Source organism: Trematosphaeria pertusa, assembly GCF_010094035.1.
Source record: "Trematosphaeria pertusa strain CBS 122368 unplaced genomic scaffold BU26scaffold_3, whole genome shotgun sequence".
Classification (NCBI taxonomy): Eukaryota; Fungi; Ascomycota; class Dothideomycetes; order Pleosporales; family Trematosphaeriaceae; genus Trematosphaeria; species Trematosphaeria pertusa.
In genome coordinates, this window is record NW_022987214.1 from 123240 (window position 1) to 150426 (window position 27187).

At 55.9% G+C, this 27187-nt stretch overlaps 13 protein-coding genes across 13 annotated transcripts; 8 read left to right on the top strand and 5 right to left on the bottom strand.

Annotated features, from left to right (window-relative positions):
- Positions 1–504: 504 nt before the first annotated feature.
- On the top strand, positions 505–1829 carry BU26DRAFT_515217 (uncharacterized protein). Its single transcript, XM_033828014.1, has one exon. The coding sequence runs from the start codon at positions 580–582 to the stop codon at positions 1627–1629; it is 1050 nt and encodes a 349-aa protein (XP_033687769.1). The 5' UTR covers positions 505–579; the 3' UTR covers positions 1630–1829.
- A 201-nt stretch (positions 1830–2030) lies between these two features.
- Positions 2031–3235, bottom strand: BU26DRAFT_560123 (60S acidic ribosomal protein P0; the record flags this gene model as incomplete). The annotated part of the gene is made up of 6 exons (XM_033832768.1): positions 2031–2601; positions 2651–2807; positions 2866–3017; positions 3063–3093; positions 3142–3172; positions 3230–3235. 6 exons carry the CDS (start codon positions 3233–3235, stop codon positions 2031–2033), a joined length of 948 nt encoding a protein of 315 aa, XP_033687770.1.
- Positions 3236–3443: 208 nt separating this feature from the next.
- On the top strand, positions 3444–5167 carry BU26DRAFT_420497 (tRNA methyltransferas-like protein; the record flags this gene model as incomplete). Its single annotated transcript, XM_033823365.1, has 5 exons — positions 3444–3599; positions 3698–3890; positions 3942–4630; positions 4681–4890; positions 4943–5167. The coding sequence occupies 5 exons, from the start codon at positions 3444–3446 to the stop codon at positions 5165–5167; spliced, it is 1473 nt and encodes a 490-aa protein (XP_033687771.1).
- BU26DRAFT_208880 (uncharacterized protein) lies at positions 4917–6331 on the bottom strand. The gene has a single exon (XM_033820622.1). The coding sequence runs from the start codon at positions 6021–6023 to the stop codon at positions 5235–5237; it is 789 nt and encodes a 262-aa protein (XP_033687772.1). The 5' UTR covers positions 6024–6331; the 3' UTR covers positions 4917–5234.
- Positions 5784–7880, top strand: BU26DRAFT_449003 (thioredoxin reductase). The gene is made up of 6 exons (XM_033824700.1): positions 5784–6109; positions 6162–6168; positions 6269–6324; positions 6373–6488; positions 6544–7267; positions 7335–7880. The coding sequence occupies exons 1-6, from the start codon at positions 6091–6093 to the stop codon at positions 7481–7483; spliced, it is 1071 nt and encodes a 356-aa protein (XP_033687773.1). The 5' UTR covers positions 5784–6090; the 3' UTR covers positions 7484–7880.
- A 484-nt stretch (positions 7881–8364) lies between these two features.
- Positions 8365–9066, bottom strand: BU26DRAFT_420202 (uncharacterized protein; the record flags this gene model as incomplete). Its single annotated transcript, XM_033823347.1, has 4 exons — positions 8365–8432; positions 8490–8554; positions 8625–8683; positions 8740–9066. The coding sequence occupies 4 exons, from the start codon at positions 9064–9066 to the stop codon at positions 8365–8367; spliced, it is 519 nt and encodes a 172-aa protein (XP_033687774.1).
- Positions 9067–9416: 350 nt separating this feature from the next.
- On the top strand, positions 9417–11422 carry BU26DRAFT_601021 (uncharacterized protein). The gene is made up of 3 exons (XM_033835226.1): positions 9417–9499; positions 9554–10315; positions 10370–11422. Exons 2-3 carry the CDS (start codon positions 9658–9660, stop codon positions 11323–11325), a joined length of 1614 nt encoding a protein of 537 aa, XP_033687775.1. The 5' UTR covers positions 9417–9499; positions 9554–9657; the 3' UTR covers positions 11326–11422.
- Positions 11423–11699: 277 nt separating this feature from the next.
- Positions 11700–13832, top strand: BU26DRAFT_601022 (cystathionine gamma-lyase). The gene is made up of 3 exons (XM_033835227.1): positions 11700–12233; positions 12287–12372; positions 12433–13832. Exons 1-3 carry the CDS (start codon positions 12108–12110, stop codon positions 13460–13462), a joined length of 1242 nt encoding a protein of 413 aa, XP_033687776.1. The 5' UTR covers positions 11700–12107; the 3' UTR covers positions 13463–13832.
- BU26DRAFT_476455 (eukaryotic translation initiation factor 3 subunit D) lies at positions 13776–15832 on the bottom strand. The gene is made up of 3 exons (XM_033825568.1): positions 15589–15832; positions 14294–15521; positions 13776–14242 (listed from the first exon to the last, which is right to left on the bottom strand). The coding sequence occupies exons 1-3, from the start codon at positions 15794–15796 to the stop codon at positions 13960–13962; spliced, it is 1719 nt and encodes a 572-aa protein (XP_033687777.1). The 5' UTR covers positions 15797–15832; the 3' UTR covers positions 13776–13959.
- Positions 15833–15962: 130 nt separating this feature from the next.
- BU26DRAFT_515224 (uncharacterized protein) lies at positions 15963–17437 on the top strand. The gene has a single exon (XM_033828015.1). It carries the CDS (start codon positions 16055–16057, stop codon positions 17330–17332), a length of 1278 nt encoding a protein of 425 aa, XP_033687778.1. The 5' UTR covers positions 15963–16054; the 3' UTR covers positions 17333–17437.
- Positions 17438–17560: 123 nt separating this feature from the next.
- Positions 17561–20107, top strand: BU26DRAFT_601025 (Phosphodiest-domain-containing protein). The gene is made up of 3 exons (XM_033835228.1): positions 17561–18083; positions 18134–19397; positions 19449–20107. The coding sequence occupies exons 1-3, from the start codon at positions 17667–17669 to the stop codon at positions 19859–19861; spliced, it is 2094 nt and encodes a 697-aa protein (XP_033687779.1). The 5' UTR covers positions 17561–17666; the 3' UTR covers positions 19862–20107.
- Positions 20108–22647: 2540 nt separating this feature from the next.
- Positions 22648–26073, bottom strand: BU26DRAFT_560131 (uncharacterized protein; the record flags this gene model as incomplete). The annotated part of the gene is made up of 1 exon (XM_033832769.1): positions 22648–26073. One exon carries the CDS (start codon positions 26071–26073, stop codon positions 22648–22650), a length of 3426 nt encoding a protein of 1141 aa, XP_033687780.1.
- Positions 26074–26351: 278 nt separating this feature from the next.
- Positions 26352–26961, top strand: BU26DRAFT_476467 (vacuolar ATPase assembly integral membrane protein VMA21). Its single transcript, XM_033825569.1, has 3 exons — positions 26352–26513; positions 26572–26663; positions 26717–26961. The coding sequence occupies exons 1-3, from the start codon at positions 26416–26418 to the stop codon at positions 26848–26850; spliced, it is 324 nt and encodes a 107-aa protein (XP_033687781.1). The 5' UTR covers positions 26352–26415; the 3' UTR covers positions 26851–26961.
- Positions 26962–27187: the final 226 nt, after the last annotated feature.

Sequence of the window (27187 nt, forward strand, 5' to 3'; positions counted from 1 at the left end):
CTTGGCTTCATCCCTACCTATCGGTTCCATAGGAGAGGACGCCACTGACGGGTCCGACATTCCGGAAGACATATTATATCCACAGGCAGGGGACCTTGAAGCGACAAGGCCAAGAGTGACATTCCGCGTGTTGCAGCCCGGTCAACTTGCATCCGCAGATCGCAAGATGAATGGTCCTTATTCCGACACACCAAGCTGCAATCTCGCAGTAGTACTTGATATGACGCTCAAGGTCTGCCTACTTCGAGCGCGCGTTCAATTCGATAGTCCGGCTCGTGAGACGTCGATGCAGGGCATGGAGATAGACTCTTTTCCGCATGGTGCGACACGGTACTGCAGAAAGGCGATGGAAACGTCGAATGGCCTGATCCAAGTACGAACAAGGCACTATATCGCACAGTTACCACCGCGCGAGAACGAAAGTTAGAAGCTCAACGAGGCAAACGCACTTCAGAGCCGTCGACGAATGTATCAAGACCCACATTGTATTAGTCAGCGGCCATCCCCAAACCCAATTCAGCTCTCGTATTCCACCTCCCGAACCGCTCAAACAAAAAACCGCGCATCTAGCCTCTCAAAATGCCCGTCTACGACCACCCAGCCACATCGCCACTCCTCCAGCAAGCGCTCCAAGAAACGCTCCCGCACAGCATCAACCTCGTCTACCGCACTACGCACGCCAACCGCACACCGGACGCACACATCCTCGCCACATTCTCGCCTTCCGACAAAGCAGCTCCAAAATGCTGGGCAGTCGCCTACCTCGACCGGTCGATGCGGCCCGAAACCGAGCTCTGGATATTTGCTGCTGGGGAGATGCCAGGCCATTCCGGCTCGGGCGAGGCCTTTTGTTCGACGTGCACAACAGCAGTGCTTTCGCTACTTGATTATATGTCTGCGCTTCCTGTGCCCCCTCTGCACCCGGAAAATCTACCTGCGCTCGAACTGGGCAAGTTGCACGAGAAAACATATCCGGAGACCGGGCCACATGTTCGATACCCACCCAATCCGGGGGCGTACATGCGACATCTGCTTCTCCCTTCTGTTGTTGTGCTAGGAGCATGTCATCACCAGGTTGTGCAGGTATGCGAAAGCGCCGGGCTCTTACGCATGGAGTTTCCGGGACGTGATGCAGAGCTGAACAAGTTTCTATTTCGTGTTTCGGATTTACCACAGACGCGAGAACTGCCTGACGGACTTCGCTGGGGTGAAATGAGGGCGAAAGACATTTCCATGGTGCAGTCGCGTACCTCTATTCCGCGAGCGACGAGGACGTTGCTCTCGCTCAAGAGCGTCGGCGTGTTCAAGAACGAAACAGATACGCCAGTGGCATGGGCGTTCCTTGGGCTTGACGGGTCACTTACCACTCTGCATACCGAGCCAGAGTATCGGGGAAATGGAATTGCAAAGGCAGTGGCAGCTAAGATTTTCCGGGACTATGCACCCGATGTCGCGGTGGATGAAGAAGGTAATGCGTGGGCACATGCTGATGTGTATGTCGGCAACTCGCAGAGCGAGAGCGTATGTAGGAGCCTTGGGGGAAGGGCTTTTACAAAGATATTCTGGGTGAGGATAGACTTTGCGAGGGCAGGCACACTGGTTAGGGCGGATGCACAGGAGCTGCGGTGATCATGAATGGTGTGCACAATCATGGGATCGGCGCACATTTGTGGATATCTGAATGCATCGTCAGCTTCGGCGTCTAGGGTCTAGAAGACTTGAGCCATGAATGATGCAAGTGCTCATTAAAAAATTAGAGTGTTGTTGCGTTTTTGATCCTCACAGAGAGTCTCAGGGTTAAAAAAATTATAATCATTGCGAAGGGTTTGAAGAGAAGGGGCTCTTACCGGCAATTTCCATGGACCGGAGTTGTCCGGACGGTCTACGTTAGCATCATATGGACATAGTAGTCTGCTGCTGGGGGGTTTTGCCTTGTTTATTTTCGTTGGCTGCTTTAGATCATGCAAACGGGGCGCGGTACCCCCAGACCATGCCGGTATCTTTCAGTTGACCTCGACAGAGATGTTAGCTTAGTCAAAGAGACCGAAGCCCATGTCCTCATCCTCCGACTCCTCCTTCTCTGACTCCTCCTTCGCCTCCTCATTGGCCGCCTCAGCAGCACCGCCACCGCCAGCACCAGCGGCAGGAGCGGACGAAGCGTACTTGTCGGGGTTGGCGATGCGGTCCTTGAGTTCCTGAATTTCCTCCCAGTCGTAATCGGTCTCAATGGCAACGGAAAGGACCTTCTTGTACGAATTGACCACGGAGTGGATGACGGATGGGAGAGTCGGGTAGTTGACGGCGAGGGAGATACTGGCGATGGTGCTGATGGCGCTCGAGAAGGCTTTCAAGAGCTGCGACTCCTCGACATCCAGGACAGACGAAGCGAAAGTCTGGCCGTTGTCGTAGATCTGAGAAATGCCCATTCCGTACGTAAAGGGCGAGATGTTCAGCATGTTGAGGAGCGTGGCCTCGGAAGCACCGACTTTGCTGCCGGCCTCGACCAGCTTGAGATCAGTAGTGATTTCAATGGTACCACGGGCGATCTTGGTGGGGACACCGAGGGCCTGGAAGAAGGAGGTCTTTCCAGGTTCCATACCACTGCATCATTGTCAACATCTCCACAAGGTATTGTCCGAACGAGCCTTACGTGTTTCCAGCGGGAACGTAGACATCGCCGGGAGCGACGGCACCGGCACGCGCGGGGGCGGCGACGCGGTTCGAGAGGATCTTATCACGGGTCTCCTTGAGGTCGGCGTTGGTGAAGACGAAGCCGACGTTGCCCTTGACGTGCGGGAGAAGGCGTTCTGCGGTGCGAATTAGCAATCGTGGCAGGTGAAAAGGGAGAGCGAGGATTAGGCTCACCATATTCTGGGAAATCCGAGATGAAGCCCTTCAACGCGCGGCGGACCATGGTGTTCTTGCCCATGAGGACAACGCCCTCACCGCGGAGGGACTGTCGAATCTCGTGCATCTGCTGCGAGGAGACATTGTCGACCGTCACGATGAAGATCGACCTACAGAGTCAGCACGTCTCGTGCCATGCTTGCGTGGCTACCTACTTGTACTCCTCGAGGAGAACCTTGAGCTTGTCTGCGCATAATTAGCGGATATCCTGGTGTTCGAGAAGAACAGACCTACCGAAATAAGCGGCCTTAGTTTCTTTCTTGCCCTAATACCCATTAGCAAGTGCAACCGGAAGATGGCAGAGAGGCGAAAAAGTACGAACCCCCATTATGTTCGATGTTGACACAACGGGATATTTCAGGACTTGGTCGTGGGTGCTGTTGTTGACGAGGGAAGTTTTGCGATCTCAAAATTGAAGCTGGAGGTGAGGTGGTGGCTCGTGCATTTTACCGAGGCGCTAGCTCCCGATCAGGATAGGCCTCTGATTTGAGAACTTCGTCGACTTTAGTCACTCTTCGAAGATCCTCTGCAGCACCATGATGCTACCATACCAATGCATTATTGCGGCATGCGATCGATACGAAGCCGGGGGAAACGAGTGGATCCTATTTGGTGTGTCAGGTTCAAGGCTCGTAGCTCAGTCATCTACAGGAGCCACCTCAATATGGCCGGCCGAGGAACATCCAATAGAAGTAAGTATATGGTTCATTATTCGAGACCTCTACCCTGCTTGATAGCGCTCAGTTCAATGTTGTCTTCCTCCCTTTGCGAAAGGTGCTAAAAGAGCCAGGAACCTAGCCCTGAAAACGAGGAACAAGAGCCTCCAGAAAAGCGCGTTAAACTATCACCTCCGCTAGAGCAAAAGTCGAATTTCTCTATTTTGAGATTATCGAATGACAAGAAGTATCTGGTGGCGGTCACTGCAGAAGACAAGTGCATCCGTGTATTCAGGGTCGATTCGGAAGGTCGTCTGCAACAGTTGAGTCAGAGGTTGATCCGCCCATTTAGAACTGCTCCTCTATGAGTGCTAACAGTTCAAAGATGCATGACTAGGCGGCCCTGCTCGATCGCTTTGACTTCGGATGATTCGACAGTCCTTTGCGCGGACAAATTCGGGGACGTGTACGCACTCCCGCTGTTACCGTCCCCGGAAGACGACCAAATTAGCACCCCTCCAAGCGAGAAGATAGAGCAGAAGAAGTTCGTCCCCTCTGCAAGCCTTCTCACAGTCCACTCGGGCAGGAACAGGAAGGTGCTAGAGGAGCAGATGAAGCAAGCCGAGAAAGGGCCATCGCAGTCGAAGGAAACCCCAAAGTTTAAGCACGACCTACTGCTAGGACACGTATCCATGCTCACAGACATTGCATACGCTGCGGTCGATTCCCGCAGCTACATCATAACTGCGGATCGGGACGAGCATATCCGGATATCGAGAGGCCCGCCTCAAGCGCACATCATCGAGGGCTTCTGCTATGGACACGAGGAGTTCGTCAGCCGACTGTGCCTGACTAGTTCCGGACGTCTGGTATCTGGAGGCGGAGATGCTCATCTGTACGTGTGGGACTGGTCATCCTACCAACTATTGGAGACGCTGCCAATCCGGGACACAGTGCTTGACTATTACAGAGGCCACTCTCAACTCGCATTATTATTACCTCAGGACACGCAGGCGTTCAAAACAGCCGTCTGCGGCATCTGGACTGTCCCATATGGAGGGTCAGAGGTATGCATCCCCGTCCATGTCGTCGATCCTAACGTGCTGATTATGTGCAGGGGGACGAGGTTCTCGTCGCATGCGAAGGAGTCCCGGCAATCGTCAGCTTCAAGCTTGGGAGCTCCGCGACAATTGGCACAGTGCTACCGCTGGCTGGAAATGCGCTGGATGTGGCATTCATATATGCACGAGGAAGCTCATGCACAGCCGTGGTGTCAATAGACCACCTGCATAGACCAGGGTCCACGACAGAGATCCGAGAAGATGAGGTAAGCGATCTCGCAGACATGGGCGTCACCTTATCTGACAGGGCTGCTGTAGGCGATGTCTCGACTGCAGTGCTTCGCGTACCAGCAGGATGGCCAGTGGGCAGAGGACGGTAGCATCGTGGAAGCTCTAGAATGGTTTAATCGGCGAGCGGCGGGGGAGCCCGAGGCAGGGTCTGACGGAAGAGCCGGCGGTGGGGACACGGTTGATGAGAAAGCAACACGAGACATTTTGTACGGCATGGAGAAGCTGCGCAAGCGGCCAGGCGCTGAGGATTAGGTATCACAGGCTTCTCGTATCGAGAACGCCGTGCAGGGACATGACGCATGTCAAAGGCGACGTCTGATCAGCCTCTCTGCTGCCCCAAGTTAAGCAGTATGACTGCGCCAGGTCTTTGGAACGCGCAGTACCCGGCACCACAGAAGATAAGCTCCTCAAACACCACGCTCCGACACTCAGATAACCAGACAGCGAGTGATGTTCTGCGGCGAGGTCGGAATGGCATGCCCACTGCCCGTGCTGGGCGCGCGAGTCTCGGCGGGCGGTTCTTAGAAATCGAGCTTGGCCTGCTCGCAAATCGCGTTGCGAGATGCCGATGGCGTCTGGCTCCGGAACGCGGCTCTAGCACCACGACCAAGGTTTTTCTTCTCCCACAGATGCGCCTCCTGCCAGTACCACAGAGCTCCACGCCGCGCAATTGACCTCTTTGGGCTGTCTCTAGAACCGCTCCGCCGGGCAACCGCGATATATTAATCACGTCGGTATTGAGCCCAATCGTTGCGCCCCTCCATTTTTCGGCTCCCAGGCGACCTGTCATCCAAGCAACCTGAACCCCGAATCTCGACCTCACCATCGCCGAGGATAGCAAAACCCTCCGCTGAGACATACCTTCCAGTGCCTTCTGCATCGCCTCAGCTGCCCTCTTAAACCTCCGCGCCGCCCACGAGCTACCAAAGACGTCCCACATCGCGCATCCAAGCTCCCCACACCCGCCCGCCCGCAAAGAACAGCAGCACGCGAATATCGCACCCGCCGTCAAAGTGTTTGCCTCAACGCTCCGCCGGGCGTCCTCCTCACGGTTCATTTCCCTCCTCTCCGTCCCAATCGCCGCAGCGGCGTCTCCGACCCAACGCATTCCGCCTGCCGCGGGGCTTTCATCCGCTTCGAGGCAGCCCTCGTCGCCTAGAATAGACTCGCGGAGGATGCATTCAAAAGTAGTCAGTAAGTGCTGCCAATATCTACATGCTCGAAGCTCTGCTAACTGTTGCCGCAGTCATTGGGTGAGTTCCGACGCGTCTCGCGGTTTCGTTTTCCTAGGCCCCACAAAATACGAATAATGATGCTATGGTACTTTGCGGGCAAATGCTGACTCTTCTGTAGCTCTGGGCCAGCAGGCCACACCGCCGCCATATATGCCGCCCGAGCGGACCTGAATCGTGAGCTACCTCTAATCGCCAGTTTTACCAGATGCTAATAGTGCGTAGCCGTCATGTACGAGGGTTTCCTCGCACTCGGAATCGCGGCCGGCGGACAGTTAACAACTACCGATGAGGTAGAGAACTATCCCGGATTCACAAAAATCCAGGGCGGAAAGCTTATGGTGAGGCGATCTCATGTTCCCGATGCATATAGCCACGCCAGCTGACTCTCTGTAGGAACAAATGCGCGAGCAGTCCGAAGCCTGCGGCACCGAGATCATTTCCCAGACCGTCGCCAAAGTCGACCTGAAATCGCGCCCCTTCAAGTACTGGTTACACCCCATGGGAGAGGACGAAGAGATTGAGGAAGAGACCCACACCGCCGACTCTCTGATTATTGCAACCGGCGCAAAAGCACGAAGACTGGACCTCCCCGGCGAGTCTAAATTCTGGGGCAACGGTGTTTCCGCCTGCGCGGTCTGCGACGGCTCCCTCCCCATGTTCCGCGACCAGCCGCTAGTCGTTATCGGGGGTGGTGATTCTGCTGTTGAAGAGGCGCTATATCTGACGAAGAAAGCAAAGAAGGTCACTGTTCTCGTACGGAGGGACAAGCTCCGAGCCGGCAGGACAAACGCGCGCCGATTAACTACACACCCGAAGATTGAGATCAAGTACAACACGAACGCGGTCGAGATCAAAGGCGAGGAGAAGAAGCACGGCCTCATGACGCATCTAGTTATCAAAAACAACGTCACCAAAGAGGAGCAGACGATCGAAGCTCGAGGACTCTTTTACGCCGTGGGCCACGACCCCGCGACCCAGCTATTCAAGGGCCAGCTCGACATGGACGAGGACGGCTATCTTATCACAACGCCCGGACGAGGCTTGACCAGCGTCGAAGGCGTTTTCGCAGCAGGTGACGTCCAAGACAAGCGATACAGACAAGCTGTCACAAGCGCAGGTTAGTTGTCATCCCACTAGCTCCGAGTTCGGAGCGGGCCGGAATCAGTTGCTGACATGTCACACAGGGTCTGGCTGCATCGCCGCGCTCGAAGCGGAAAAGTGGCTCGCCGACCAAGACGAGAGCATAACGAACGAGCTCGAAGTCGAGAACCAGGCCGAGAAGTCCCAGGTCAACGGCGTCGTGCCCGAATACCGCTCAAACCCGCTCTTGTGAGCAGGTTTCCCTATATTGCGTCCTGCCTTGCTTCTAAGCGACCGTGTTCTATCTCTCTCGATACTCGCAAAAGTCCCTTTCTCATCTCCACCTCAACTCTACTATCCCCTCCGTCACATCTCTCAACACATCTCCGTTCGATTGGCATCCTAGGAGCTCCTTGCATACCCCTCTCGTGGGTCTTCCCCAACAACATCTCTGTGAATAGTTCTCTCCGAATTGCCCTCGTGAGAGGGAGGCAAATGTTTTCTTTTCCGTTTGGCCTGGAGCGGGCGCGATAGACTTTAGTGAAGGATTTCATGGCTTGCTCGCTTGTTTCTGTGGCTTGAGCCCCTTGCGTTATGGCTCGCCGATCTGATCTGGCATGGCATATGGCATAGACTTGAGCTAGCCTGGTTTGAGCGTAGAAGGTGCGGGTGGGAAGTGCGCTAGATAAAGGATAATTGGCAATGCAGATTTCAGAGGACGTTTGCTGTTTGGTGTCTGATGGTTCGTGTGAACGACGATGCTGCCGAGCCGTGATACATGTATTGCTGTTTGGTATACATAGGATGATATGTATGTTCTTCCGCTGAGGAAGCTTCGATACGGTCTGCTGCACCCGCAATGACTGAGTGGCCCAATGCACTTCCCAAACGGCAGCGCGTCTTCCATCTCCCCTCCGAGATGCAGACGTAGGGGCTTGCTGGATTCTACCGCCTCCCTAAGTGCACCGCTATAAGATGTTGCACCGCAAAACATGGCTCTCATTCTTCGGAGAAGGCCGCCTCCCCCGAACCCGGACAGAGCGAGAGCAGACGGACAGAATTCGCCGACCGTTCGGCCGCTGAGCCGATACCGGGTGGTGCGCAAGATAGAGAGCATCTAGGCCGATGAGTATATCAACCAGGGAAGCCCGCATTCTTGAGAAGGGCCAGCGCACTCTCGAATGCCTTCACCACATCGATGTCTGCCGCGTGTTAGCGATTGTGCGTATTGCGGGGCGAGTGAGGTAGAGCGGGCTTACAGTGTTGCCTCATCTTCTCCAGCCTGTTCTCCGAGTTCTCGACGTACGCCATGCGCGTGCGGAGTCTGCGGGTCGCAGCATGCATTAGTATAATATAACAGAGGCGGGGGAGATGAAAAGGCAGACGCGGCGTACCGTGAGAAGGTGCGATCGGTCTCGTGGTAATGCCCCGCTTCGGCCCATATCTTGAAGAACTGGCGCGCGGGTTAGCTGCTGAGGTAGCGGATTGCGGGAGAAGGGGGAGCGGTACATCCATGAGCTGCTTCCACTCAAGCATCAGCTCGGCCTCCTCGTCGGAGCATTGGTTGATCGCGTCGTGGTAGCGCTCTTCGAGGTTGGCCCAGTCGAAAGTTGGGATCTTCTCTGCGGGATCTGCGTCGTCGTCGTCGCCGTCGTCGTCGTCGAGCTGGGCTTCTTCGTCTACGTTCGCTGGGTCGGGTGCGTCTGCGTTGGCGCGCTGTGCGGAGGGTGGGCGCTCTGTCTCTCCGGAGTCTGCTCGGATGATAGGCGGGCGGGGATCTGCGGGTTGGTCGAGGCTAGCGGGGTCGGGTTTGTGGGTCTCGCCCTGAGTATCCATCTCTTCGAAGGACGGGCTACTTTCGAAGGGAGGAGGTGAAGAAGGGATGGTAATCGGGAGCACGCCTGGAAGCGGGATGGATGATTCGGATTCCGGGGGCGGCATTGCCCCGCGGAATGTTGTTTGCTGTGGTCAGTGCTGCGGGTAAGCGGGTGATTCACTGGTGCTTTGTCCACATTGGAGGCGTTTGGTGAGTGATGGATGTCTGTCGTGGAAAGAAGATGGTCGGTGAACGGCACCTGAATGTTTGTTTATGGTCACGTGATGTATAATGCGCTAAGCCGTTTGCGACATCGGAAGGTGCGTCACACGTCCCGCGGATGGGTGCCTGACTCGTGCTTCGGTGCCTTCGTCTTCGTGCGCGCAATGGTTACCTAGGTACTTTCCCTTGAACACAATACTCATATCCTCCAGCAAACAGTATGGCCCGAAGGTAAACAGCGCTTCTACCCCCGCCTTCGCTATTCACGTCCTGATGGAACCGTAGATAGGCATCACGGCTCAACACTCAACATGGTCCTCCACTGCGCTCCACGCCTACCACTACTTTACGGATCAAGTAGGGGAGACAACACCTAGCCCGCCCTCATTATGGAGTGCGACATATGCGGCAAAGCCGGCAGCTATACCTACCCGCTCCACTGCGTTACATGCGCGCGCAGCTTCCTCGAGCAGCCCCGCATCGACCTCGCCCGGGCGCTTATAGACCGCGATGGAGTTGAGAAGCATGTCGAGGCGGTCATCCAGGGCTCGGAAGACAAGTCGAGCCAGCATGTCTCCCTGGTGGACTCAAAGGGAGGCCTCCTCGTAGACCGTCAGGAGTGCACCAACAACATCGAGCTGCAACGGACGAAGGCTGAGACGGCGGAGATCGAAGAGCGCATAGGTCTCATCACCGAGCAGGCAGATTTACTACGACAGCAAATTGAAGCGACACGAAAAGAACTCGAGGCGAAACGAGCCGCCAACGCCCAACGGACGTCGGACCTCACTTCGGCTACCTACGGCATCGAGTCGCGGCGAGCCAACGAGCTGGACAAGGTGCAGCACAATGTGAAGCGGATGGATTCTAGGTCGGACAAAGTGCATCATGACACCATGGAGATGCGCATGTATCTCTGTAGCACGGCTGCCAGGCTTGCGGGACTGAAGATGACGAAGCGCAAGACGAGAGATGGGGGAATCAAAGAGACGTATAATATTGGGCCTGGAGCGCGCCTGAGGATATGGGACCTGAGGGATTTGAATGGTATGTCGCACTTTGCTGGCCGCTGGGAGACCTCGTTTGCTAATCCGCATGCAGATGCTCCGCCCGATCATCTCTCGGCGTCTCTAGCCGCCGTTGCCCAGTTCCTCGTACGCATCGCTGCTTATCTCGGTGTTAGGCTTCCAGCCGAGATCACCGTCCCGCACAAAGACTACCCCAAGCCTACAATCTTCAGTCCATCTTCTTCATACCAGGGGAAGAAAGTCCCTTTCCCAGGTTCTACGCCGTCGGGTTCCTCGAGCAATAGCCCTGAAGCGTCACGAACATTGGAACCCCGAGGTCAACTTCCCAAACCACGAACGCTTTACGTCGATCGACCGCTGAGCGACTTATCCGCCGAAGATCCGCCAGCGTTTTCCTCGTTCATAGAAGGCGTTTCTTTGCTTGCTTACAATATCGCCTGGCTTTGCCGGAGCCAGGGGATGAAGGATGAGTTCAAGTATTGGGAGGACATTTGCCCCGTGGGCCGCAACCTCTTCCGGCTTCTCGTCGCGCAAGAGACCCGCCTCCCTCATCGGCCAGAGAATACCCTGGAGAAGGATATTGCGCCAGCCAAAGTTAATTCAAAGGTGCCGCTCAGAAGGACACCGGCAGCGTTGGGCGAGCTGTCCCATGCGACTTCTCACTCGTTCATGAACAACGCCGTCAACGCGCAATATCTCAACGGCTGGGGCTTATCGCCAACCAAAATCACCGATGAGCTGAAGTCGTATCTTCTAACCGAGCAGCAGGCTCAGGAATGGGATGTGCTCAACCAGAAAGAGTGGCAGGACATGGAGAACATCATTGCGGAGGACCCAGTGCTTGTTGGGGAGAAGCGGCGCGAGAACACCGGCGTAGATGATGGGAGAAGCTACCTTACGGCTACAGCAGCCAACAAGAAAGCAGGCGAGCAGTCGGATGGAGGAGAGGAGCGGAAGCGCGGCGTCAACGGTTGGACGAAAGTCAAGAGCCGGAGCGACGACGCAGTGAAGATGGCGATACCCGAATGAGGTGATGTGTAGATTTCGAGGACGGCGCACGCATAGACAGGGGCTCTTCGTATAGATACCACACGCAAGGAATATATTCTTATTCTTGAGAGCAGCGCACAGCTCGGCCTCTGGATGTTAGTACTGTGATAGCCGCTTTGCTTCGCTTCGTCGACGTTGCAATGTGACTGTGCTAGCAACCCTGGAGTACTTAGGATCTATAGAGTTTACGAGATGCCAGGAACTCGGTGGCACTGTGTGCCTGACCCAGAGCCATCGACGTCAGGCAGCCAGGGGCGAGCGATCACCAAAGCCGGTGAAAGGCGGTCGGAGAATATTCTTGCATCATCCGAGCTAACCCCAGACGAACCGTCATCACGAAAGCGACACGGACGAACAGCCGGCGCGTCGCCAATCCCCAGCTATTTCTCATCACGGATTATTCACCACAGCACGACGCATCGTACGACAGCTGAAACTGTATAAGAGGCAGCGCGGAGTCATACAGTCACGATGGACACACTTCTGCTATCTTTATCGCCAACAGTCACATCATTTTGCGAGCTTGCGCCATCGGGCGGAACGACAAAGAGACGGAACCTGCCCGCACTCACTACTTGCCGCTTGCCGAACGCTAAAATTATTTATCGATAAACGTCAACATTCGTGGGCGAGGGGTTGAGGCTCAACACTCATCAGAGTCGATTTCCTGCGCGCTGTTGTAGCCTGAAGGCCCTTCAGGCTGAGTCTTTGTTCCCATTTGAAATTCGCCCGACCTTGTTCGACGGAGAGAAGGTGCCACCATGACACTTGCGGACCATCCCATTGAGACCCCGCCGCGGGCGCCGAGTCCAGTGCACAGATTCGGCACGCTGGCGGTACATGCGGGCAGTCCGCACGACCCGGTGACTGGCGCTGTGATAGAGCCGGTGAGTAGTACAGTCTGCTGGTTTGTAGCTTGCAGTGTCTAATTGGCAGCCAGATCTCGCTCTCCACCACATTTGCGCAAACCAGCGTAGGCAAGCCGGTGGGGCAGTACGAATATTCGCGGTCCTCAAATCCAAACCGGTACGCACCACCGCACTGATACCCTCCTGAAGCGGCTTCAAGCTGACATCTACACGGCAGAGATAACTTCGAGCGCGCAATCGCGGCCCTCGAGCACGCCCGCTACGCCCTCGCATTCAGCTCCGGCTCCGCAACCACCGCCAACATCCTGCAGTCCCTCGCCGCCGGCTCGCACGTCGTCTCCGTCTCCGACGTCTACGGCGGCACGCACCGCTACTTCACGAAAGTCGCGCTCACGCACGACGTCAAGGTGACCTTTAGCCCCAGCATCGAAATCGACATCGCCGAGCTCATCCGCCCCGAGACGAAGCTGATCTGGATCGAGTCGCCGTCGAACCCGACGCTCACGCTGGTGGACATTCGGAACGTGGCCACGATTGCGCATCAGCACGGCATCCTGGTCGTGGTCGATAACACGTTCCTCTCGCCGTATGTGCAGAACCCGCTGGACCATGGCGCGGACATCGTGGTGCATTCGGTGACCAAGTACATCAACGGGCACTCGGACGTGGTCATGGGCGCGGCGGCGTTCAACTCGCCGGAGCTCTTCGACCGCCTGTCGTTCCTGCAGAACGCGATTGGCGCCGTGCCCTCGGCCTTCGACTGCTGGCTCGCCCACCGCGGACTCAAGACGCTGCACTTGCGCGCGCGCGAAGCGAGCAAGAACGCCACGGGCGTCGCGCACGCGCTGCAGGCCTCCTCACACGTCGTGTCCGTCAACTACCCGGGCCTTGCGTCACACCCGCAGCACGCCATTACCCTGAAGCAGCACCGCGACGGCATGGGCGGCGGCATGCTGTCGTTCCGCATCAAGGGCGGGCACGACGCGGCGGAGCGCTTCTGCCAGGCGACCAAGATCTTCACGCTGGCCGAGTCGCTGGGCGGCGTGGAGTCGCTGGTCGAAGTCCCGAGCGCCATGACGCACGGCGGCATCCCGCGGGAGCAGCGCGAGGCCGCCGGCGTGTTCGACGACCTGGTGCGCGTGAGCTGCGGCATCGAGGACGAGGCTGATCTAGTGGCCGACGTGCTGCAGGCGCTGGAGAAGGCTATCGTGGGCCCTAAGCTCCATAATGGGAACGGGCATGTTTGAGTGCCCGTTCGAACGTTCGAATGGAGTTGGCGCATTCAGAGCATCGCGCGCGGCGCATTCAACAGCGGCCGAATGAATGAGGAGTTCAGGTGTCCCTGTTAGAACACCATAGATATGTGTTTGTCAGCATATATATATTCCCCATGCACGGTATTGGTGCCTTCATTGCGCGGCCGAGCAGGCCACCTATAGATACCAAATGCATCCTCGTTGTCCTTTTGTTCAAATATGCATTGGAGTTTGGAAGAGTTCCGGTAGTAGGATGGCTACTGTGCAATCACTTATGAGCACAAAGCGCCGCGTTTCCTCCGGTCTGTGTGCATCGATAAATTCCTAGATTCCGTAGCTAGCTAGATGTTGATAAGATGGTAAACTTCTCACTTATGCTCTAGAATGTCTCCCGAATCATTGCATTTTGTCTACCACCTCATCCGATCATGGCAGCCATTCTATCGTATACCTCATTACATTCCATGACACCTCGAAGCCCCGGCCCATTACTCCTCATTCTCCTCCTCGGCGATCTGGCTCTCCTCAGCCTCCTCCTCGAACGTGTTGTCTGGCACCGAGTACAGCCGCAGGATAGACTTGTTCGGATCCTTGACGAGCACGTACTTGCCCTCGTCCATCTTGAGGCACATGTCGACGATGGTGCGGACGATGCCCCAGCCGTTGTTGAGGTTGAGCGCCATTTGGTTGGCGAAGTCGCGCGGCTTGTTGGTGAGCACGCCGAGGATGACGTGGTCGTTGTTGTTTTTGGGGTTGGTCCGGGAGACGAAACTGGGGGTTGGTCAGATACTGCACTTTTAGGTTAACAAGGTGAGGTCTTACCCGAGCTTCATGGTATCGGCCTTGGCGAGGATACTCTGCACCGCCCATCGAGCCAGCTTGCACGCGTTGTTCTTCATCTCGGTCGCCAAGACGGCACCTCGCTGGCTTTGCAGCTTGGTCCGCCAGTCCAGGGCGCCACCGCTGCCTTGCGCCTTGTTGTCAAACTCGTTCAACGCCTTGATTGTCAGGTACTGGTCCTCGCCGCTGATGGCGTTCTTGACAACAGCATCGAGCTCCGTCCGGACGATCAGGTGCAGAGGCTCCTCGTCCGTCTCGAGAGAAAGGTCAAACCTTCGGTACCTGTAAGCCTTGGACGCCGGGGGATCAGTCTCAACGTCCTCGTTGTAGAACGGATGCTCGTGAGGCATGTCGACCTTGTTGGTTTGCGATTCAATAACAACCTGGAGCGGGAAGACGTTGTTGATATGGGTGGCTTCCAGCATGAGCGCGCTGGGGCTGTTCATAGAATCCTTGTTGCCTTCTGAGATCTCTAGCGGTGCATCCGTAGCGTTCTCGTTGACGGTGACCATGTCCAGATTGGAGCCGTCTCGCTTGTCGATGAAGAGCTTGTTACCCCTCTTCGTGATGACCAAGTCCCAGGAGTATACCGACTTGGTGGTGCACATCAGCATGGACAGGATGCTGTCGGTTGCAAATACAGTGCCTTCGTCCTTCTCGGCGAGGTCCTGTAGAATAGGGTCGCTGGATGTGGTGACGTTGTAGGCGGCTCGCTCGAGGACGTTGAGTTTTCGCTGCGAGGTCACGGCGCCAGGCTGCTTGTCGTAGCTCCGGTCGTAGTAGTACAGGAAGCCGTAGCTGTCGATATCGTCGCCATCGCCCGTAGCCAGGTTCAACTTGGCCAGACGAGAAAAGTCCATCTCCTCCCGCACAGTCCAGTCGGGCTTGACCTGAACCGATGCATCGCGGTTGCGCTGCGGCTTGTCGTCCCTCCAGCCAAATCGACGTCCTCCTCTGCCGCCTCGCCCGCCGCGATTGTCATATTGCTGCCCGCCTCGGCCACCGACGCGCTGGAAGGTCCCTCGTCCGCCGCGCTGCTGCTGTCCACCCCGCTGTCCTCGTCCGCGGAAGACAGTGCCACCTCCCCTTCCGAAGCCGCGGCCCCTGGCAGATGTGCGCGTATTGTCTACGACAGAGAACGTGGCCTCCTCCTCGGCGGCCTGAATGGCGAACGGGTTCGTCTGCTGGTTTGCACCGTAGACTTGCTGGTCTGCGGGCAATGTTAGAGTCAGTAATTCCAAGGCGCTTGGGTGGCATGGTACGAAGAGAGTCCCTACCTCTGTAGCCGCGGCCGCCATACTGCTGGCGTCCGCCCCTTTCCCCGTCCTTGCCCCCCGTCCAGTCCGCCATGCGCCCAAGTTTGTCGGCTTTGGAGTATGGCGCATATGGAACGCCGTCGAGCATCGTCTCGTCCGAAACCGTAGGACCCCACCCATCGTGCGTGGGCAGGGCAGACACAAGATCCAGAAGCGATGCCGGTGCCATGTTGATTTCTTGTGCTGGTGGGGATTTCTGCGTTCGCCTTTCCTTACGACAATTCTACAGCCCACTCGAAGTGCGGCCAATAATCTTGGCACGCTAGGCGAATCGATCTGCCGCCCCGGCCGATTTATGAGCGCCGATCTTTCACCCCTGTGCTTGCATCCGAACACTCGATGCTACCGCTTTTGGATTATCAGTGCTTTGCTTGATACTCGATCATGGCCATTTCAAATCAACGCTGGCATTCGAGATTGGACAACTATGAACGTGGACTCCGAGATTTTGGTGCACATCTCCGCACCCGCGACGCGGGGAAACGATGACCTTTACCGCAACTTGACTGATGCTTATCTTGGTTTTGAGCCATATACAGCTGAAGGATTTCAGAAGCGTCGAAATGAAGCCGGAGATGCGGGTGTCGCAAAGCTAGACCTTACTCAAGCGCCACCGCTCGCGAGCAGCCAGCAGAGCAGCCATCCGCCTTCTACAGATCCGGGGAATACGACTTCGAGCAAAGACTCTTATGGCAGTTTCCCCTCTCACGTAGCCTCGGCAGATCGCTCCGCAAGCCAGGAAGATGTTGCAATCCTTGGTTCTTTCGGCACGATAGAAGAGTCTATCCTGTCGACAAGCAGACTGGGCCGGCTCGAACGCATTCAAGCCAGATGGCGGGAGACAAGAGGCTCGGATTCGAGCTTTCTCCGTGACCGGGGGCGTATTGGAGCTCCCGTGTCTTCCGGGGCCAATGGCGACATGTTCATCGAAAACACGCAACTGGCCGCTCAAGCCATCGAGAGCCAACTTTTCGATGAGTACTCCACGACCTCAGAAGATACTTCAGAATCTGATGTGGATGCGGCTACCGACACCGAAATTCCAGCTTCGTTGATCAGGAATGAAGACTTAGCTCCTAAGCGTCCTGTGGCGGAAAGTCTTTGGAGACGTTCACAGAAACTCATCTTCGCGGAAGAGCCTGAAGCAAAGCTGGTATCTACGTCAGAGATCCTCGAAGCAGCTACGCAAGACTGCGCTACCACAGACACCAATTCAAGTCTCGGCGATCTCGAGAATTCTGTACCACCCTTAGACTTCAGCAGACTCCCTTCCGAAGTTTGCCCTCCGGCCCCGAAGATCACCGTGCTATCTCCCGCAACCCTGCCTTCCCAAGTGACCAGGCATCTCGAAACACTAAAACAGCAAAATCCGCAACGATTCAAGCCCTCCAAACGACTGCGGACCTTGGATACCGACGAACGGGGACATTGGTTGATTGATTGCGCTGGTTGGGCCCGCAAGGTTCAGTATGAATTCTGGATATCCCTCTGCGATGACATTCGCAGCGGAAAGCTCGGTTGGGGCGTGACTTTGCATCGAGATTCTAGGCGCCGTCATGGGCTTGGTCAGGCTCGTGTCTATTGCTGGGGCGAGGTTGTGGAGCACGTTTGGCTGTCATTGTGGCTTTGCTCAAAGGGGAAGATAGTCAGTTCGGGCTCACGATGGCTTGACGCGGAGGATGAGATGGTGATTGAGATGGCTTGAGGATGACAGTGGAACCCACGGATTGTTCGGGCCTAGTCCACACTGCTAGGGGATTCTATGCTACAATCGATCTGTTCATAATGGCAATTCTCTCGGGATTCCGCGTCACAGAAGACTAGCCACTTGAAACGCGAATATATATTTTTTCTACCCAAAATCGCTATGATGTGCACTTGAAAGCAAGGGCTGAGTCCGACCGGTGAAACAGAGGAACGCCAAGCCAATGCAATTGCTGAAGTCAGCACGCAACTCAGCCTTCAAACTGATGCCTACCACGAAGCCCTATCTCCTTATACCAGCGATGTGAGATTATCCTCCGGAGTCTAGCAGCACAATGTCTACCTACGCGCACGACGAAGCCAGCAGAGTGGCCAGTTCGGACACGTTGAGCGCCGACGAACGGACTCTCGTCGACCACCCCGAGACCGGTGACGAGGGCTACGGCGCCGGCAGGCTATCCTCTGAAGTATCCGACGGCGACCACGATATTTTGGAATCAGAGGACGAGCGGGAGCGGCTATTGACGCAGAAGGAGGGCATCTCGGGTCTATTCAACAAGGGCGTCAAGATAGGGAAGCGGGACCGCAATGCACCCGCCAAATCTCGAGAGCGTAAGAGAGGCCACAATGGCGAGACGAGCGCGCTCATGTACGAAATGGAAGAAGGGATCGGCGTGTCGAATTCGAGCCTGTCGCGGAGATCGTCAGAGAGCGATGAGCGGCGGTTACTCGCGACGGCGAGCCAGAGAAAGGTATGTTGGGCTGTACGGGAGCTATTTCCAAGGCTGACAAGAGGAAGCAGACACGTCGTAAACGCGTATGGCGCCGACTCGCCATCTACTTGAGCATCGTGGTGCTGTTCCTGATCCTCCTTTTCGCTGCGTATCGAGTATCCAAGCCAGCCTATGCGAAGGCTGCGACGGTAATGGTGTCCAATGGCACCTCGCTTTTTGCGCCTACGACTATCTTGATATCCCTCGATGGGTTCCGCGCCGACTTCCTATACCGCGGCTTGACGCCGACCCTCAATAAGTTCATAGAAGAAGGCATATCGCCCAAGTATATGCTGCCCAGCTTCCCGAGCGTCACATTCCCGAATCACTACACCATGGCGACGGGGCTCTATCCGGAGGCCCACGGTGTGGTAGGGAACACCTTCTGGGACCCAGATTTACGGAAAGACTTCTACTACACAGATCCTGAACGCAGCATGCAGCCATACTGGTGGGGAGGAGAGCCCCTATGGGTGACTGCAGAGCGACAGGGCGTCCGAGCTGCAATACACATGTGGCCCGGATCGGAGGTAAAGATTGATGAGTTCGAACCCGTGTACGTGGACAAATACAATGGGTCCGAACTGCTCCCGCTAAAGGTCGACCGCATCCTGGGCTTGCTCGACTTACCTGGCGCAATGGATCCCGGCGCGATGGATGACCAGCCCCGCCCTCAGCTCATCGCGGCCTACGTTCCGAACGTGGACAGCGACGGGCACGAGTACGGCCCCAACAGCACCGAGATCCGGCAGACGATCAAGAACGCCGATACCATGGTCGGAAACATCCTCAAGGGACTCCAGGAACGCAATCTGACTGACATCGTCAACGTGGTAGTCGTGTCCGACCATGGCATGGCCACAACCGACGTCTCGCGGCTAGTGCAGCTTGAGGACCTGATCGACCCAGCTGAGCTCGACCACATCGATGGTTGGCCACACTTCGGGCTGCGGCCAAAGAAGCTAAGCGACCTTGAGCGCTTGCACAAGCAGGTGCTCGACAGGGCACAGAACATGTCGAGCCTCGAGATATATCTCAGAGACGTGGACATGCCGGAGCGATATCACTTCTCGCAGAACGAACGCATTGCTCCGCTGTGGATCATACCGAAGGCCGGATGGGCCATCGTCGACAAGAGCGAAATGGACGTCGTGGAAGCGCAGAAGAACGGCGATGTGTATCATCCGCGGGGCATTCACGGGTATGACCATGAGCATCCACTTATGCGGGCTATCTTCGTTGCCAGGGGCCCAGCGTTCCCACATAAGCCGAACAGTCGCGTCGAACCGTTCCGTAAGTTCTCGAGTACCGTCAAGCTTAATGCGTTGCTGACCAGGCATACAGAAAACATCGAGCTCTACAACGTCATCTGCGACTCCATCGGCATCACGCCCGCGCCCAACAACGGCACCCTGCGTCTCCCACTCAAACCCGTAGGCCTCCACACAGACCCCGAGACGCCTCCCAACGAGACGCCAGCCGATCCGGTCAACACGCCAGCCGCTACGCCCACGCAAGCGGTAGCTTCCCTGCCCGCTCCACCAGCAACCACATCGCTCGTGAACGCTGCCTCATCACTCCCACCCGCTGCTCTTCCAACGCCGACTTCGAGCGCCGCGCCGCCGGCGGAGTCAAAGCCCGCTGGAGAGTCGCTGTGGGAGTGGTTGAAGCACAAGGGGGAGACCGTCGAGGAGTGGGTAGAGGACTTTTTGAATAAGCATCATAATCCTATGAAAGAGGACGGTGAGGACACGTGATAGATGGAAAGACGAGGATAGACGGAGTTATATTTGGGTATACGGGTGTTTGGTTTGGTTTGGTTTGGTTGGAATAGGCGTACGTTAGGTCAGGTTATGTTAGGGTAGTTTAGATCCGCAATGATACCCCTAGTTTGAGCGCTTCGTGCTTGGGCTTCTCCAGTCATGTGTTCTACCGACCGGCGGGGTGGAGAGATGGCTTTTTCTACTTTCCCAATTGAACATGTTTGGAGTAGTGATGCGGACGCATTTACCGTTTCTCCATTCAACCGCAACAACAACGGCATGCCATAAAAACCTGAAGGGGATACTTTTCTTTTGACTTGCTCAAGCCAGGTCAAGTACTCCGAAAGCTACATAACTCTTCTATATTTAATAAGACCTTGCTTATAACCCCTTTAATCTCAGACCAGAAACTTCAACTGCTGTGCTCGAGCACGGCCGATACCGTTCCGACGTATTTTTCTGAACCGAAGCCTTGCTAATCTAATAACTACAAAGCGAGCGGTGACCCCGATAGATACATATATCAGCCTATCCTAGAGCGCTTGCTCCATGAGTCATTGGAGTGATGTGTAGAGCCAACCAACCAGCCGAAAATTGTACAGTATGAACGTACGATAGACAAGCAAGCAGAGCAGGAGAGGCAGATCGGATCAGATAAATAGGAGGAGGTTAGGATAAGAGAGACAGGACATGCCGACCGACCGACGGAATGAATGAATGTTTTGCCTTCCTCGATTCTAACTGATCTGGCGCTCGTTGCCTTGCCTTCGAGGAAGGCCTTGATGGATGGCGGGACGGAGCTGTGCCTCGCTGTAGGGACGCCAGGATTCGTGCAACGGATCAAATGTTGCTAGCTATCCACTAGAAGCGCGAAGGTATTAGAACATTGTTGTTGAATTTACTTCAAGGGTGATCTCACGCGCAGGTTATATAAGTTAGGAAGAGAGGATAAAGTAGATGCACTCCCAGATGTGTACAGTCGCTAATAGCGAATGCAGCTTCACCCTTGCATCTTATTTTCTATATGCAGTAAAGTACGATTTCTAAAGAACGTGATAATAAGTTAACTTAACAATCCACCACCTCCTACACTAGCCCGCACCGCCATCGCCACACCACTACTACCTTCGAGCGCCAACCCTTCACCCGCTCCTGCGAACCACACCTGCACGAAACTAAAGCGCTCTCCAACGAGCGCTACAACTACGTCCCATCCGGAGTCACCTTGAAGCTGACCAACACACGCCGCCGTACATCGTCCGGTAATACTGCTTCCCCGTCACCATTGCCACCCGCGCTAAACCACACCTGAGAGACCCACACTCCAACAGCGGCAAAGGAACATTGTTCGCGCACAACGTCCCCCGCGCTACCTCTTGCCTACGCACCCACGACTCGAACCGGTCATGCACTACCGCGTGCCAGTGCCACGACACACTGCGCAAGTGCTTGACATCCTTTATGCCATCCAACCGTTCCACAACCATCCCCGCCAGCTCCGCCAACAGCGACTCCATGCTACAGAAAAAAAGCCCAAAAACCCCAAAAAACCAAGAAACACAACAGCAACACAACAGCGCGCTGCCAACCCTCCTATATACCCTCTAGAAGCACACCATGACTCATACCCGCCAATACACCACCTAGCGCTGCCCGCTCCTTCAGCCCACTCTCCTAAGCCGCGTGACCTCTGCCCCCACCACACCAAACGAACCAACGGCTTACTTGCATTCTAAGCATGCAGCGGTGAGCTCGCGGGAACGGAGCTAAGCCTAAACGCCAGCAAACCACGACTCGTCTTCGAGACGCTATCTCACGACAGAGCTATTTCGCCGACGTGGTTCCCGCTAGGAATACGCGCAACCCGCGCGTCCCCTCTCGAGCGAAGTTGAAGCCCAGCCACGGCGGAAGCGCAGACTAACGACTTTGGCGCCGTCTGTCAAACTACAGTAAACCAACGCATCCCGGGCTCTGCGATACTTCCCCGTCCTCCTAAGCGGATCTTTTCGCGACGTCATTGGAGGGGAGTGCATCGGATGGCAGAAGGACGTCGGCGTCGCTGCGAACGCGATAACGCGGCCAGGAAGTGTCTGACATATTCCATTCCATTCCATGCTACGCAGGGCAGAATGGAACGGAACGGAACAGAACCTCCTGCACGTGTCCTAATAGCCTTGTCCTATCCTATATACCCCCGTTTCAAAAACCAACCAACCAACCCCAAGTCCTCCCTGCTCTCCCAATCCCGCACACCGCACACTGCACACATTCCAAGAACGCGAACCTTAACTCTCCGCGGTCTATAATCTAAAATTCAACCAATATCTACCGCATACCTAACTCCCACACTCACACTCACACTCCCACCCTTTCAAACCGCCCTTTCCTAACCAAACCATCCCTCCCAAACCATCCCCAATAACTGCAAAGAAAGAAAAGAACAAAGGAAGTAAAGATTTAGATAGCTAGGTATCCAGCCAGCTCTAATATAATCCAACGCCTACACCAACGCTATGCGCGCCGGCAAATGATACTGCAAAAACGCAATGCAATGCAATGCAACAGATAGGTAGGTAAGGTAAGTAGCCAATAACAAGCCATTTTTCTCGACGCAAACGCGAAGACTTCCTCTTTCGCAACGCCATACTATACCATACCATACCATGCCAGATCATGGAAATGATCCATATGCCTCTATAGAAATTCGACTCGCTCCGGTACTCAACATCCAAGACCAAGACCAAGGCCAGAGCCGTCCCCGAAACCCCCAAAAGGTCCGTTCAAGCCGCACTCATATCCAAACCCGCCCGCTTCAAGCCGTTCAAAAACTGATCCTTCACATCCGCCTTCCCCGGACCCTCCAGCTGCGCCATCATCATCTGCTCCACGGCCTCAAGCCCCCTCTCCTCCGCCGCGCTCAGCTTATCCGCCTTCTTCGCGCCGCCCTCGGCGGCTTCCTCCCCAGACACCAGCTTGTCCAGCTCGAGCTTGCTGATGCCGAGGGCGTGGATCTGCTCCTCGACGGTGCCGCTAGTGACGAGGCGGACGACTTCGACGGGGCGCGTCTGGCCGACGCGGTGGGCGCGGTTCTCGGCTTGGATGTCGTCTTGCGGGTTGAAGGAGGAGTCGAAGATGATGACCTTGTTTGCGCAGGCCAGATTGATGCCTGCGCCGCCGGACTTGGTGCTCAGCATGAACACGGGGATCGAGTCGTCTTTGTAGAACTCGTCGAGCATCTGCTGGCGCTGGTCGATCGGGGTCTGGCCGTCGAGGCGGAAATAGCCGATGTCTAGGTCGTCTAGCACCCACTGCAGGATATCCATGACGGAGGTGAACTGCGAGAAGACGAGCGTGCGGTCGCCGTTCTCCTTGAACTTCTTGAGGAGTTCGACGAGCTTGGACACCTTGCCCGAATCCATCCACTCTTTGTGCTGGAGCTCAAACTTGCCGAGCGCCTTGGGGTACTTGCGTGCCAGGTCATGGCACTGATAGTCCTGGTACAGTTGAAGCTCCTCGAAAACGATGTCAGGATCGCTGTTCCTGAATCGCTCTTCTTTTAGACAAGCCTTGGACATCTTGCGGATCTTGTCGTCATCGTAGCGTTCGCGGAAGAGTAGCGGGTGAATGGCCGCCTGGCGCAGCTTCATCATGACGTTTGTCTGCTCCTTCGACTGGATCCCGGCAGCGCGATCGAGAAGCACCTTGCGCTGATCCTCGAGTTGCTGATCGTACAGCTTCTTTTGCGTGGGAGTGAGTTCACAATACTCCACGCGGCATGTCTTCTTCGGTAGATGCTTGAGAACCTGAGCCTTTTTCCGTCGCAGGATGAAAGGAGTCATCATCGAGCGGGCCCGATGGATACGCTGCGTGGACAAGAGCGTGCCGTGGGTATCGCTCTCGTTGACCTTGGCCTTGTGCTTGAAAGCAATCGACACGTATTCTTTGATCAGCTCGCCCTGGAAGATATCAGGCATGAGGAAGGCAAGGATCGACAAAAGCTCCTGAAGACTGTTCTGGAGCGGTGTACCGGTAAGGAGCAGGCGGCACTTCGCGTTGATGCGCATCAGGCTCCGGTAGCGCTGTGTGTTGGAGTTGCGAAGAACATGGCCTTCGTCGAAGATGCACATCTGCGGCCTACACTTCCGCAGAAAAGCGTTGTCCTCCTTCTTGAAAGCGAGGTCATAGGTAGTCAAGACCACATCGATGTGCCCATTAGCAACACCCTCTAGGATGTCTTCCTGCTTCGCAAGGCGTTCCGGTTGCCGTCCGTAGTACACCTCGATGTTGATCCGGTCAGAGAAATGCTCGAATTCGCGAGCCCAGTTCTCCAGAGTTGACCCTGGAACGATGATCACATGAGGACCCGGTTGGCGTGTTTCCTTCAAATGAGACAGGAAAGCAATGACCTGACAAGTCTTGCCCAGCCCCATATCGTCGGCCAAGATACCGGATATCCCATTTGTCCAAAGGAGATTCAGCCAGTTTAGACCCACGACCTGATAATCCTTGAGCTCAATGTCGTCGTTCATGATAGCAGGCTTCTTCAAAAGCCTTTGTTTTCCCTTCAGCTTGCCCACAAACGCTCGCTGCGAGATCTCGCGCAAGCCATCTCCGTCAGTATCGCTCCCGTGGGCGCTGCGCGGACTCTGATATCCAGAGTCGCGAGCAGAGCCGGCATCGCTGCGGTTGTCGAGGCTTGTAACGCCGACCTCACCTTCCGTTGAAGCACCAGAGAGATCGATACCCCAGCGAGCCATTGTGGCCACCATGGGCTTCCCGCGAAGTTCGCATTGCTTAACAACGTTATCGATGCCTTCGTAGGCGCTCCACATGTCCCTCGCAGCTTCGACCAGCCTCTGACCAAACGTATACTTGGGCTTGCGACCCTTCTTGTTACCCTTTGCCGCCTTTTGAGAGTCTACGTGGATCTTCTCAACTGCATCCAGGGACTTGAACGGGCGTTGTTCCAGGACCGCGCGGACGTCGTCCGTTTTGTGGCCAGACAGATCCACCATGGCCTCCACAGAGCAAGTGTTGAAGAAGCCGAGCAAACTGCCTTCGTCGAAGACTTCCTCATTCGAGGCTTCGGCTTCGGAGACAGTGTCAGACAGGATTTCAATGGCTTCGTCCCCGCTCTGTGGCAGTACGTCCTTCTTCTGCGGGCGCTGAGGCGTCGGCTGAGGCGAGGGGGAACGGTTGCGTCGACCACGAATAAGTCGGCCTTTCCTCCTGGGATGTTCCGGGCTCTCCGTAGCGCTGGGAGTTTGATACGTCTGGTACGTCTTCGAATACCTCTCCTGCAAGCTCTTGACAGGCGCATTGAGAGTTCGCTGGGCCGTCTTCTTCGGCTCAACAACGCGCTGGGGCGACTGTCTCAGCGCCGCAATCTCTGACGGGGTGCGAAGCAGCTCGTCATCCGAGGTCTCTTCGGCGAGGTAGCTCATGGTATCATCGAAATTGCCCTTCTTCTTCATGAGCGCCTCATACATATGCTTCACAGTCTTCCGAGGAAATACAGCCTGAATCCTCCGCACCTTGTGCTGCAAGCCCAGATCCGGGATATCCTCGATGGTCAAGTCCTCGTCCTGAGTCAAATCGACGGCCACGGCGCGCGACGGGCCGGTCTGTCGGGGCAATGGCCTCGGCTTCTTCTCTCGAGGCGGAGTGCTAGGCATGTATGCGTCCGCGGGACGCTTTCGGGGAATGGCAGCGTAGACGTAGCCAGACATGTCGAACGCCGGCTTCTGGGGCGTCTCCTCGACACGCAAAGTCCGCGGCTGAGTTTCGATCTTGGAAGGAACTATGTTAGAGCCCCTGTATGCATCCTCCTCTTCGGAATCGGGTTCGACGGGCGGGTCGTCGGAAAAAGTCAGGTCAATCGCGGGCGGGCGCGCAACAGGCTTCGGGAGGCGCCATGAGGTGCCGGGCGGTGCCATTGCATTGATAAACTGGCGCTGCGACTGGGACACTGCTGGGGAGTACCCTCGGTCACTCGCGGGCGACGAGCGCGCGACTTGGACTTGCGACGGATTGTATGTCCGGTTCGCCCGCGGTGTAAGCATCTGCGTGGGTTGCGTCGTCCTGGGAGCGGCGAAAAAGGGTGAGTGGGTGGCATAGAGTGGTTGGGTAGGCTGCGTGACGAATTCGCCGGCGAGCTCGTCCGCGCTGTCGGACTGACCGCGTGGACGCGAAGGCGAGGACGACATGATGGGGTCGGGTCGGTACATTGTGAGATGGCAGTAGATGGGGGAGTTTGCCAGCGAGTTGAGCGGTGATCGGGCGCAATTTAAATCGACAATGGCCTCAGCGGGACAAACAAAGGCGGTTGTGTCTCGACAAAGCCAGTTGCATTGTTGCGTTTCGTGGGCGCCGCTGGTGATAAAGAGGGAGTCGACTGTGGCGGGGGAAAAAAGAACGACCGACGCGACAAGACCGCGTAAAGTGAAATCGCCAAAGCACGGGCCGGAGCTTATCTCACACGAGCATTCACTACCGTCAGCCTACCACCCGTTCCCGATCCAGGAACCAGCCCATCCACCCCCGCCAACATGACAACCCGCCGAATCGTCAGCAACGAGAAAACCTACCTCGACGCCGACAGCAAAGGCGCCTCGGAGCCATCGAACATCACGCCGGCCGTGCCCGCGTGCGTCCTTCTCCCCCAAGCTTCATGCCTTATGTATAGCTCACGTTGTACTCAACAGATCGGTCATCTGGAAGCTGCTAAGCTTCACATTCGCCATGATCACACTGCCAATTGGTAGTTATTTCTTCACGCTGAAATACGTCTTCAACGGTATGTTCACTGCTCTTGTGGATATGAGAACACATGCACTAACACTAGACTAGGCAACTCCACATATGCAGGTGCACTGGCGGCCGTTATGGCGAACGTGGTCCTGATTGCCTACGTCGTCGTGGCCATGAAGGAGGACCAGTCGGAGCGGCTGGAGGAAGAAGAGCGAAGCAAGAAGTCAATGTAGCACGTCAGACCTGCGGTACGACCATTCCTCACATGTATTCCACACTCCATTATGGATTACTACATAAGTTCATGCATGCTTGGATACTTCGCTCTATGATTGCAATTCGGGGTATAAGGAGTGACATATCGGCCTCTTGCCATCGATTCTGAAGTTCCCAAACTCCCATGACTCCCACCGACCCCGGTCGCGCTTAAGCACGGCCGGGGGTAGTGATAACCCTCCCGCAAGGCTCGCAGCCTATATCCCTTCGTCATCGTGACATATGGGCGGTATGCCGATTCGTCTCAAAGTGCGCCGGCCGTCCTTCAACACCAGAACCATAGAAAGCCCCCCT